The sequence below is a fragment of the Argopecten irradians genome, chromosome 2 (assembly GCF_041381155.1).
Source record: "Argopecten irradians isolate NY chromosome 2, Ai_NY, whole genome shotgun sequence".
Taxonomy (NCBI): domain Eukaryota; kingdom Metazoa; phylum Mollusca; class Bivalvia; order Pectinida; family Pectinidae; genus Argopecten; species Argopecten irradians.
The window spans coordinates 70,882,648-70,896,089 of NC_091135.1; the positions used below are offsets into that span (position 1 = coordinate 70,882,648).

General features: G+C 39.7%; 2 protein-coding genes across 2 annotated transcripts in view; one reads left to right on the forward strand and one right to left on the reverse strand.

The window, feature by feature from the left end:
• Positions 1-768: 768 nt before the first annotated feature.
• Positions 769-4,874, reverse strand: LOC138316830 (uncharacterized). Its single transcript, XM_069258484.1, has 3 exons — positions 4,010-4,874; positions 2,201-3,978; positions 769-1,994 (listed from the first exon to the last, which is right to left on the reverse strand). Exons 1-3 carry the CDS (start codon positions 4,773-4,775, stop codon positions 918-920), a joined length of 3,621 nt encoding a protein of 1,206 aa, XP_069114585.1. The 5' UTR covers positions 4,776-4,874; the 3' UTR covers positions 769-917.
• An 8,327-nt stretch (positions 4,875-13,201) lies between these two features.
• Positions 13,202-13,442, forward strand: part of LOC138316831 (bromodomain-containing protein 9-like) — a 66,152-nt gene continuing 65,911 nt past the window's right edge. The window contains exon 1 of the mRNA XM_069258486.1: positions 13,202-13,314. Coding sequence (XP_069114587.1) covers positions 13,273-13,314 — 42 coding nt within the window. The 5' untranslated portion in view covers positions 13,202-13,272. The remainder of the gene's footprint in view (positions 13,315-13,442) is intronic.

The following is a 13,442-nucleotide window of genomic DNA, read 5'->3' on the forward strand; positions in this document are numbered from 1 at the left end:
AACTAAACGATATTGGTATAAAAGGAAATCTACTTAATTGGCTTAAAAGCTATCTTACAAATAGAAATCAATTTGTTGTTTTAAATGGTCAATCATCAGAACGTAGGTATACCAACTCGTGTGTCTCCCAGAGCTCTATACTTGGCCCTTTACTATTTTTGATATATATGTCCTAGATTTATCATCCCACGTACAAAACTAATTCAAAATACTTGTAAAGAGCTGGCTCCAAATGTCAATCTTGACCTTATCATTAATCTCATACCTGATGTCTTCGTCAAAATTGTATTACATGGCTCTGAAGATAATACCGATTCATCAAACAAGATTATTTTTTATTCCGTTTTCGAATATATCATCGACTCCAAAAGATTCTAAATAATTATTTTTTACACTCCAATCCCCCTCCACTCTGCATCTGCATCGCTCTCTCCCCCTCCTTCGCCTCTCTCTCTCTCTATCTCCCTTTCGTCTCTATCGATTTCTTTCTCCCTCTCCCTCTCTCTCTTTGTCATGGAATGTTTGTGTGAATAAGTGTATGTGTGTGCGTTATTCTAATGTATTGTCATGTATATATTGTATTGTCATATGTGTCGAGGAGAGCATCTAGTGGCCCTAGGGCTGTGTGCAATCCTCTTTAAAGAAATAAAGAATTAGAACATATTATTAGGGTTTTAAAAAAAAAAATACTAATACATCGCTAAACCTGCCTATATCATTAGGGTTTTTTAAATTTTATTTTTTTGTTGTTGTCTAATATATACACTATATATAAGGAAAAAAACCAGTCCTCCATATACTCCCTAACTATATAACTAAATAACAACAAACTAATTGTATGCAGTTAGCTGCTCGGCATCTAGATATAAAAAAGAACGGGAAAGGGTAGTCATAATTATCTACAAGTGCATATTAATCTACAGCCCTAGTTGCTTCGTAACTTCCAATCTGTTCTGAAGCGAATCGGCCACGTAGCCATCTTTTGACACATCGCTTCTCCATCTTCCGTGCCTTTTCCAGCACCTTTCGTTTACATTGCCATTAGCAGCTTCTGTAGCACCGCCAGCCCTAAGAGAATGTAACCCTAAGTCTAGTCCTTTACTTACCTCGTTTAACCTCTTTACAACGCATTCCCTGGCCCTTGTATAGCTCAAAGGTTTTTGCTTATATATCTGCTTGCATTCTGCCTTACTACGAAACAGTGGTTTGAACAAATAATCTTTTGAACTCACCGTTGCTCCAGACAGACCCATAAACCTTTTTAACATCAAATAAGGACATGCCACAGTCTTACCTTTCGCAATCACCACCTCGTTTCCTAATCTATATTGATCCGTTTTACTCTTTCTAATGTTTAACTTCAAACAAGATTCATGAAATGACACATCCTCGCATCGCAACTCACTCAACTCATTGTACCTTAAAAATCCCGCAAAACATAAAACAATCATAGCCAAGTCTCGCACCACTGAAATGTCCCTAGAGTCCTTATGAATATCGCACAAACATATCAACATGTCCGCTGACACACAGTCCTTCTTCCTCCTGGGCGCTCGCACCTGCCTTTTAGCGGCCTCCATCAAATTTTTAACAAAACTGTTCACTGTGGGATCTTCGAATCCGTTGATCGAATGCGCCCATTTAATTCCGTAAATTGCGGCAGTAACCATGCTACCAGATCCGCCCGTATCCAAAATATGAGTCAAGTATAAGGCTACTTGTACCGGTTGTGCGGGAAGATGACAAACGTTGTCCTGTTTTGCGAAAGTCTCCCACCTTTTGAACGCGTTATAATACTTTTCAACAGTCTTGTCGCTCCTCGCTTTTAAAATGAATCCCGCCATTTTCTTGGCCAAATCGTGTGTCCGGGTGGTATGTTGCCCTGTACGCTTGATTGCCTCATCTATGTTTGTGAGTAGCCCGACACCTGAAATCACAAAAGCAATTTGGATCAAAACCTCAGCCTTAAAGCAATCATCTCCGGACCCCCGTCCCTACCAAAAACCCCGTTCTTTCCTTTTCCGGCAACTACACTGCCCGAAGGTAATATTTTTATGCTCTTTCACGAAAAACGCGTATTTGTCTCCCCTTGGAGCTATCACAGGCCAGAATGGAGCAGAAGTCCAGTATGGCACTACCAGAGTACCCATGGCTTTCTCGTCCATCATTTTATCAACAACCTGCGGTATCAAAGCAGGGGGGGCGGTACTAGCCAATTGTTCTGGCCAGCCCAGACCTGACCCAGACCGTCTATGCCCGCTGTCCCAGGACACCACCACCTCGAGTTGAAAACCTCACATTTTGCATTATTATCATTAGCGAACCTGTCTACTGTAAACTCTCCCCATTTCTCATTGAGCTCAATGAACACACTGTTCCGTATATACCAGTCATCACTGTCAGCCGTCTTACTGTATCTATCCGCCAATTGATTATCCGCCCTTGGCACCCAGGCTGGCAACAATCTAAGACCTCTGCTAAGGCAATCCTCTCTGATCATTACAGCCTTCTCATTCAGTATCGGTACCTTGCTACCATTTACCAATATAGAAGCTACATTCTGACTATCGGTATACCACAACACCTTCTGCCCTACCAGGCATTGCCCTACCAGGCTTCCATTGTAATGCAAAAGCATACGACGTACAGCCTCCAGTTCTCTCCAAGTTGAGCTTTCCTTGCTCTCTGTATCTGTCCATTCACCCAGAACCTCACTTTTATTTACGTGCAATATGTACCCCCCGTAACCTGTAGCCGAGGCATCGCTATACACTACAAAATCATGCTTGTAAGACCTGTCTATCTGAGCACCGTTCAAACTTTCAACATTGTAAAACCAAAATCGTAGTTCGTCTAAAGCTTCCTTTAATATCAAAACGTTGGAATCCCAACTTGCCTTCATCATCACACTGGCATACATATGCCTCGTCATCATTCTGACGACAGGACCCATAGCTACCTTCATAGCGATAATCTGACCTACTAGTGCAGCCAACTGCCTCGCTGTCACCCAGCATCGATCACGCGATACGTTATCCAATAGAGTACGTAACGCCGATTTCAACCTCTCTATCTTGCTGTCCGGTACAAAAACCAATCCCTCAGAGAATGACCAACGTAACCCCAACCATATAGCTTCCTGACTTGGCACCCAGCTACATTTTTGCTCTGCAATCATAAAACCAAATCTTATCAAATCGCCCTGTACCGACCTACTCAGGTCGCTAGCCTCAGCTTCCGTAGCTTTACCCCCGATGCCGTCATCGAGATACATGATAACCCTGTGACCCTTTGAGCGCCAGCATTTGACCAATACACGAGTGACCTTTGTAAAAATATACCCTGCTGTGGAAAGGCCAAATGGCAATACATTAAAAACGAAATATCTCACCTGGCCGTTCACGACCCAAGAAAATCCTAGAAATGTTCTATGATCTGGAAAAATCTCGATATGGTGATAAGCTGATTTGAGATCGAACGTAAAAACCCAATCTCCCTTCCTAAACAAATCTAATGCTACTGTTGAATCCTCGTACCTGAACCTGTATTTAAACAAACAAGGGTTTATGTGTCGACAATCTAACACCAAACGCAACTTCTCCTTATTGCCAGCTACAGTCAATGGATTGACCACCTTTGGAATAGTATCTACTTCTCTTATACAACCTTTCAAAAGCAATGTTTCTATCTCCTGCTGTACAAAACCCGCATTGTCAAGTGCCGATTTATTATTTCTTAAAACAATGCAATCCGGCATTGAATACATAGGTAACCTATAACCGTCACGTATCACATTTAAAACATTCGAACATGCACCTATACTCTCCCATTCATGTAAAGCACTACGCAACATTCCTACGGGTGACCTGACCTTTGAATCTGACCTTTCACCTGTCGACCCCACTACGGTAGTAAAATTACCCACTGAAGCAGAACTGGACGTAGCAACACGTGTTTCGTCCAACATATCCTCATACGCTACAAATACGTCTCTCACTGACAAACGTGCTTCCACACAAAAAACAAAAAGTGTTACTTATCTTATTTGTGCCTTTCTGCATACAGTCTACCCTCCAGTGACCGGGCTTTCCGCACGCGAAGCACAATCCTGGTCGCCTGCTCCCACCCGCCGTCGTCGTGTCCGCTGCACCCGCTTGGCTCTGAGTGTGTTGTCTCGCGGGGGTACCATAGGGGAAATAACGCTTCTGTCGAGTGGTTCTCTGGGTTTTTATCTTCCGTTGCGCCCTAGCCTCTGCCCTAGTAATACGCTTCTCGTCCTCGGAATCCTCCGCTAAAGCATTTGTTTCGTATTCCTCGACGACTTTCCAACCAGTTTCTGATGAGTCGGCCATTTTTATCAATTTCTGCCTGTGCTTAACAATGTCCATACCTTCCGCTATACTGGCACTAGCTCTCTCCGTATGCGCATTATGTAAAGGGTTTTCTTGTAAAGATGTATGCGCCTCCTGCAATTTCATGTTGATTTTGGCGTTTACTTTAAACTGTTCTTCGTTTCCTTTCTTCTTAAAATGATAAGGAGAAATCTCCGAAAACCTGGAGAATTGAGCTTCAGAAATCATTTTCTGTGACTCGCTGATTTCTACTTTGAAAGTCTCTAATTTTGAAGTCATGATGGTCTCCAGTTTGTCGAGTAGTGTCTGCTGACTCTCCATGATTACGTGAGAAAAAATTGAATAGGTCGTTCCTGTAGCTAACCGAACGCTAGAATGACCAAACCTCGCTACCCGATACCCTACTAGCCCACCTAATCTCATTGGACGAATAAAAAACCGCACGTGCTATACAATGCCACGTGTACGTTATGTAACTGCAGGACAAATATTTCCCGCTATTCTACGAAACGCGGGAAATTTAAAAATCTTATATATTCCGGTGGCTTATGTGGGGTTTTGTGGGTTCCGTGGGCACTTCTTGATGAAATTTGACATCATATACCAAAGTGTTCAGTAGGTCATCCTCTTTCGAAAAAATGATGGTGTCAGTTTTTTTGACCATGCGGTGAGGTCAAAGTAAGGGGTCAAAGGTCATATGGTCAAATATGCAATACAAATTTAAAGGTAGATCACCTTTTAATTCGTATCATTTTAGCATTTAGTATGCTAATTATTTATAGCAGAATGTTTTATAATACTTTCAGATAAAAAATTTGTCAAAATTATGTTGGTTGCTATTGTAACCATATGTCAATATACACACAAGTCTTTTGTAGAAAGAAGAAAAAAACATTACTCCAGACAACTCTTGAAATACTGGGCTAATATCAATTTATCTTCACAGTAATGTTGAAGGACATGTACAGATGAGCAAGCAAGTTTTCATTTGTTGACAGAATGGTTGCCATGGTAACCTGGTCACTATACACAAGTTTTGTAAAAGAACCAACAACTCATTAGTTGTTGGATCAAATATGTTTAAACTTTGTCAATTAGAATAACTCATAGATGTCTATAACATGGAATATCTCATCCTTCAATAGAGATTTCCGTGGATTTATAAACAATGGAGAAACATTTGGTTGCCATGGTTTCAATTCGTTTTCACCAGTAAATAATATTTAACAATATCTTTAAATGGAGCGTCAATTAATCGATCATGCGATAGGACCATGTTCAAATATACAAATATGGGGCTTTGGTAACCAGAAACTCAAGTTTAAAAGTAAAATACCTTTTATTCTTTTTACATTGGAACAAATAAGTTTGTAAGAGAATGCTTCAATACATGTTTAGAGAAATGAGCTCTTAAACTCTTAAAACATTTTTATAAGGAAAATCATGGGTCATTTTATGGGAAACTGGTACTATGATTTGTGTCCTATTTTCCCCATCTGTCAAATATTTGAAACTCTTTTTAGAAAATCGACATGCCAGTTATGTATTCTTTGCACATTATCATAATGGTAACAACACTAAATATGCATATGCATATATCCCGTCGGGTGCAGCGGCACACATTGTCATCACAGGCACTAGATGTCCATGTTCTGTCATTTTCCATCCATTGCTGACGGGTGCTATATTCAGTTACTAGGAAGGTTTAATTTTGACCAAATTCTAAACAAATCACCTGTATAGGGGCTATCATCCATATGTAATATGTTTTTGTAAAGGCAGATATAATTTTCCAAAGTTTGGCAAAATATACCGATATATGAAATATCGTAAAAAATATGCTAAAATCCTTTTCTTGAAAGTAATGAAAACAGTATTTTTTGATTGATAATTAAAAAAAAATGGATGCCTGATTACTGATTTTTATTCAATGAGGTTTTATTTAGCATATATATATATTTATTATTTTTCTGGATTTTTTGTCACTTCTCATTGGTCAAAAACACGCCACGTGATCACCGATAAAAAACTATATTGCACGATTTTTCCGGAAGTAGTTTATAGAAAAAGTATATTGCACGGTTATTTTTAGATAACGTTATCGTCGACGTTACCAAAACGCTTAGTGTTCCTGGCGCTTTGAAACAAACGCTTTGATGACCTTAGTTTGAAGCGTAACCACAAAATGTGACAGACGACGTTGATTGTTTAGGTTTCTAACAAAGATGATGACGACTTCCAGCTGATGACTACAGTTTAAACTTTTAAAGTTTCAATATAAACACGGTATAGGAGAGTTGGAAACAATCGAATAACATACATTAAGCGTCTGGAGCCATTGAATAGTGAATACGTTTGATATTTATTTTTAAAATTACACCTAGGCTACTTACAACATTAGGCCTAGGCTAATCCTACTGTATGTATACGACTTTCATTTTACGGAATGGAGTACTAAGCATAAGATAATGTATCTTAATGTCAATCTGAATCTGTTAATATATGTTTGACGTCGAAGTGTATTATTTCAACGGAGAACAAACTATACATTTAATTGACTGTCCTTAAGACATGGAGCTACATGTATAATGGAGTACATGTACATGTATGCAATTTACAAACACGCATGCACCGGGTTCATGTAATAAAAGCTTAAAGTGCATCAATTGATACTGTTTTAATATGTTGTTTTTGAATTATACTTGTTACAAAGTCAAAAGATTGTAACTGTCATCACGAAGCAGAATTTAAAATGCGATGCTCATTTAGTTTCACACTCATTTCAAAATGTAACAATTTCAGAAAAAATAATAAAACAATTATAGCATTTTGATTTCGGTCAATACATGGTTATATCGACCATAGAAAAAATATCGACCTCGGACTACGTCCTCGGTCAATATTTTTTCTTTGGTCGATATAACCATGTATCGACCTCACCAAAATGCTATATTTGTATAATATATATTTCATATAATACTGATATGATGTTCAATACCAGATAACGGTTCCGTTTCCAATAAATTTACTTTTTAAAAGGTCTGTTTTATGTGGCCGAAATGAAGGTTGGTTTTCGGTTGCTGGGGTATAAAATCAGTTGCTAGGGGGTTGATTTTGATAATTTTCTAAATACATCGTCTGTAATGGGGCTATCATCCATATGTAATATATTTTTGTAAATTTGGCACCTAATTTTTGATAATTTGGCATAATTTATATGAAATTTAGGAAAAAAACATGCGAAAAAAGTTATGAGAACAGCATATTTTGATTGATAATTTGACAAAAAATGGATGACTGACTATGGATTTTGATTTTTAAGATTTTTAGCGCAGATATATGCCATAACATTGATATGATGTTCAATACCTAAACATGTACTATGGTTGCGTTTCCAAGAAATTTACTTTTGAAAAAGTCTGTTTTTGTGGTCGAAATGAAGATTGCTGGGGTATAAAATAAGTTGCAATGGGGGTTAATTTTGATGATTTCTAAATAAATCTTCTGTAATGGGGTTATCATTCATATGTTATATATTTTTGTACAGTTAGCACTTAATTTTCAATACATGTACTTTGCCGTTATATATATGTAAGCATTGATTTCACTATGTTTTAATTTTATTTGGGTATGAAAGAAACCAGCTACATGTAACTAGTATGACCTTTAATTGACCTTAATTCCATCTGACCTTTTTCAAATATTTCCCATCATGAACAAACAGAAAAGTCTTAAGTGAATGAATTAAACATATATTGACGAAGAAAAATCAAGTTATGCGCTCTAAATGTCAAAATATAATGGCACTCCCGCCAGTCTTTTGCAGTTTTTCAGCTTATAGTCCACTTGACCTTTGACCCTTGACCCCTCCACATGGTCAAAAAAATTGACACCATTATTTTTTTGAAAGAGGGTGTCCTACTGAACACTTTGATATGGATCCGGAGTCAAACTTCATCACGAAAAGTCCACCGTGTAACATGTCCAATAGTGTGTTATCGGATAATATCCCGGTATTAGTTTCTACTTTGTAAACCGGAAATTGTATAAATGCGCACACGTTGTTTACGCACCACTTGAATAAAGTCAGCCATGTTGTAAAGTTTAAACACTGTTGTCTACCGATGATTTCAACTTGTAAGAAGAATAACAAGTTAATTTCATGCGTGAACTAAAGCATGAACCATGGTGTCAGTAAGTCTGAAAAGAACGCGAATGTTTTGTAAGAAAAAAAATCGTCGTAAATAGACATTTTTTACTACGAGCTGTTGCAGTTGTTCGACAACGTGGTCAGGTAAAATAACAGTGTCGGCCAGAGAATAGCCAAACTGAAGTCCAAATAGTCACAGAGACATTAAAACAACATAAGAATGGCTCTTGAAAGGATTCCCCCACCAAATAAAATAAACTTTTCGTCCAAAACAATCGCAGATGATCGGACAAAGTGGAAAGAGGAGTTTGAGTTGTTTTCTGACCTTGCCCTAAAAGAAACGGAAGAGACTGAAAAACTCAAAATGTTCAAATACCTCATTGGTTCCGATGGGAGGGAGATCTATAACAACATGAAATGGGATAAAGAGGAAAAGGATAGAACTATGAATGATGCCCTAACAAAGTTTGAAAGTTTCTGTAAACAAAAGAAAAACGAGACCGTAGAAAGATTCGAGTTTAATATGCGGATTCACCAGGGTGATGAAACGATGGACAAATTCATAACAGACATAAAGACTCTGTCTAAATCATGTAATTTTGGGGAGTTAACCGACTCGCTCGTCCGAGACAAAATTGTGTGTGGTATAAACGATCCACAGTTACGCGAACGACTTCTTCGAATAAGCGATTTGACACTAGACAAAGCCGAAGAGTTGTGTAGGACAAGTGAACTGACAAAGCGAAGCGTAAATACCCTAGATGATGCCGGCGCAGCTGCGACCGTACACAAAAATAAAGTGAAACCAAAGCCAAAGTTCACCGGTACTAGTAATACTAGTCAGGGTAAACTTCCATGTAAATTTTGTGGATATGAACATGAACATAAGAGAGAGAAATGTCCAGCATTTGGAGAAACATGCAGAAAGTGTAACGAAGAAAATCACTTTGAATCAAAATGTGATGAACTCCGAAAACAAAAGTCCAAAAAGAAAAAGTATCCGCAGAAAAAGGGTAAACAAAAGGTGAAATATGATGAAGAATATGGTGACGATTTCCAGCTCACAGCTGTCACAGAACACAACGTGTACACGGTAAATGTGTCCAAAGACATACGAGCAGCAATAGACATTGGTGAAAACCGCACATTATTCCAATTAGACACAGGTGCTACTTGTAATGTAATCTCGCGAGAACTTGTTCCAAAAGATGTTCAACTTAAACCGACGTCGAGTGTGCTCAAAATGTACAATAAAACAACAATCACGCCATTAGGAAAATGTGAAATTGAAATCACTAATCCGAAAAATGACAAGAAATACAAGTCAGACTTTGTTGTATTCGACAAATGTGTAACACCACTACTGGGAAATAAGTTACTACAGGATATGGAGCTCGTGAAGGGTCAATACGAAAACATCCTGTCGATCACAGACACTCCAAAACCGTCTCTCTCGTATGATGACATAACAAAAACATACGCCAATGTGTTCGAAGGACTAGGGAAATTCGAAGGAAAATTCCATTTAGTTGTTGATCCGACAGTAACACCTAAGGTACACCCTCCTCGAATCACCACTCGCATTAAGAGACCGTCTAGAATTTCTAGGGTACTCACACCAGTAACAGAGCCGACACCCTGGGTGTCAAGTATGGTGACAGTTGTGAAACCAGATAAACTTAGAATTTGTATAGAAGAGAAGCCACTATCCCCTGCCGACCATCGAAGACATCTTACCAGACCTCGCACGTGCGAAAATATTATCTGTTGTCGACGCACGGAACGGGTTTTGGCACGTGGAACTCGATGACGAGAGCTCCATGCTGACAACGTTCAATTCCCCCTTTGGCCGTTATCGCTGGCTCCGCTTACCATTTGGAATATCCGTGGCCCCAGAGGAATTCCGGCGCCGACAGAACCAAGCCATCGAAGGCTTACCCGGCGTCCGTAGTATCGTCGACGACATATTGATCTACGGAGAAGGAGGCACTGAGGCGGAGGCCATTATCGACCATGACAAAAGCTGTGTGCTTTACTAGAACGGTGCCGTGAAAAAGGCATAAAGTTAAACAAAGAAAAGCTCAAGCTTCGCAAGCGAGAAGTGAAATTCATAGGTCACTTAATCACTGCGGATGGCCTGAAGCCAGACCCTGAAAAAGTGAAGGCTGTGTCCGAGATGCCTAATCCGACAGATGTCGCCGGAGTCCGTCGCTTTATCGGATTTGTGAACTACCTAAGTAAGTTCGTGCCCGGCCTGAGTGACAAATGTGAACCGTTGCGAAAATTGACTCTTCAGGACGCTGAATGGTGTTGGATGGACGTTCATGAGAAAGCAATGAAAGAAATCAAAGATCTTGTGAAATCAGAACATGTCCTAAGGTACTACGACCCGAAGGAAGAGCTAACTATACAGTGTGATGCGTCCGAGAAAGGTCTAGGTGCAGCGATCATGCAAAAAGGTCAACCTATTGCCTACGCGAGCCGCGCGCTTACGGACGTAGAAACGAGATATGCTCAAATCGAGAAAGAGCTGTTAGCAGTCGTGTTTGGGCTAAAAAAGTTTCACCAGTATGCGTACGGACGATTCGTAACAGTACAAAGTGATCACAAGCCACTTGAAATGATCATTAAGAAATCCATCTTGTGTGCTCCGAAGCGACTACAACGCATGCTTCTACGATTACAGACGTACGATTTCGACATCGTGTATCACCCGGGAAAGGAAATGTACCTTGCAGACACACTCAGCCGAGCCTACCTGCCACAAACAGGTGAGGAAAACGCGTCTACATTTATAAAGGACGTTGAATCTATAAACATGACCCAGTTTTTACCATTAGGTGAGGAGAAACTCCATGAAATACAACGGAAGACGGGAAACGACGAAAACCTACAAATCCTCCGTAACGTAATATTACAGGGATGGCCCGAAAAGGTCACACTCGTACCTGAACAAGCGAAACCCTATTTCAACATACGGGATGAACTATCTGTGCAAGACGGTATTATCTTCCGCAGCGAGCGTGCAGTTTTCCCGAATGCACTACGATCCGACGTGCGAGCGAAAATACACTCATCACATATCGGCATCGAGGGCTGCCTACGCAGAGCGCGGGAAATAGTGTACTGGCCAGGTATGAACGCAGAGATACGAGACTACATCGAAAGGTGTGACGTGTGTCGGTCATTTGACGATAAATAGTCTAAAGAAACGCTTGTGTCACACGAAATACCCGACAGACCATGGGCTAAACTAGGATCTGACTTATTCACGTTCAATAACAAAGAGTATCTCGTCACAGTGGACTACTACTCCAACTACTGGGAAGTCGACTATCTCGAGGATACACGAACGCCGACAGTGGTACACGTGCTACGAGGACAGTTTGCGAGATACAGAATTCCGGACACTCTCGTCACGGACAACGGTCCACAATTCAGCTCCGACGCATTCAGACAGTTTGCAAAGGATTGGTGTTTCGAACATGTAACTTCGTCGCCTACATATCCTCAGAGCAATGGAAAATCGGAACAAGCCGTGAAAACAGCGAAACGTCTTATGCAACGTGCGTTATTGTCGAAATCTGATCCGTATCTAGCACTGCTAGATTTCCGCAACACTCCATCTCAACAGATGGGGACTAGTCCTGTTCAACGACTAATGAACAGGAGAACAAAGGCACTACTCCCGACGAAAGGTAGTTTGCTGAGACCTCAAGTCCCTGAAACTACCACTGTATCAAAACAGTTAAAGGGAGTGAAGGAACGCCAGGCAAAATACTATAATCAAAGTGCTCAAGACTTGAAACCGCTAGAAAATGGACAAATTGTTAGGATTGCACCTAATGACAGAAACGGACAATGGAAAAAAGGGTGTTGTCCAGGAAAAAGTCAACATCAGGTCATATGATGTCGCTACAAACGATGGGAGAAAATACCGCCGCAACCGTCGTCATCTAAGATTGTCTAAGGAGACCAACGTTAACCCTCGCGACCAGGAGAGAGACTTTGTTGAGCCCGAAATAATTCCAGCACTGGACACTCCGGTGATACCGTCAGACCCGCCTGTGGTACCGTTAAATGTGCCTGTGGTCCCATCCGAGAAACCTACAGCAGGACAAACCAACAATCAGCTCACCAAAACGAAGTGTGACAAGCAAAGGAGGGCAAATCAATCTGCCATCTAGGTTTCGAGACTTTGAGTGTGGTACATAAACAGACAGTGTGACTTGAGTCAAAACAGGTATTAGTATTTGCGAAAAGCTCCTAACAATACCAGTACATGAAGTTAAAGTGTTAATTGAGTTATAATGTTTCAAGAGTTAACATTGACATTTATTGTGTTCATATAATATATGTAATTCAATGAATGTGAAATATTGAATATGAAAGGAAAAAGTCAAGACATTGATTTAAAAAAAAAATTGTGTTTAATAATGTTCAAGAGACTCAGAATGAAAAGACATCATAATTTGCTTTCAAACAGATAATAACGAAGTTCATGAATATATATATATATATGTATATGATTAACGTATACTAAAAGTAATGGATAATAATTTCTTTCCTCAAAGGAGAAAGGATGTAACATGTCCAATAGTGTGTTATCGGATAATATCCGGTATTAGTTTCTACTTTGTAAACCGGAAATTGTATAAATGCGCACACGTTGTTTACGCACCACTTGAATAAAGTCAGCCATGTTGTAAAGTTTAAACACTGTTGTCTACCGATGATTTCTACTTGTAAGAAGAATAACAAGTTAATTCCATGCGTGAACTAAAGCATGAAACACACCGGACCAATACGCAGGTTTAGCGGACTAATGTTCTCCACGTGTAGATATTGATGTTGTTTGCGGCAGTTTTCCTCAAAATTTCATCAAATATGTAGTTATCAGAAATAGAAATGATAATCCTTTGATTTTATATTGTTTTCAT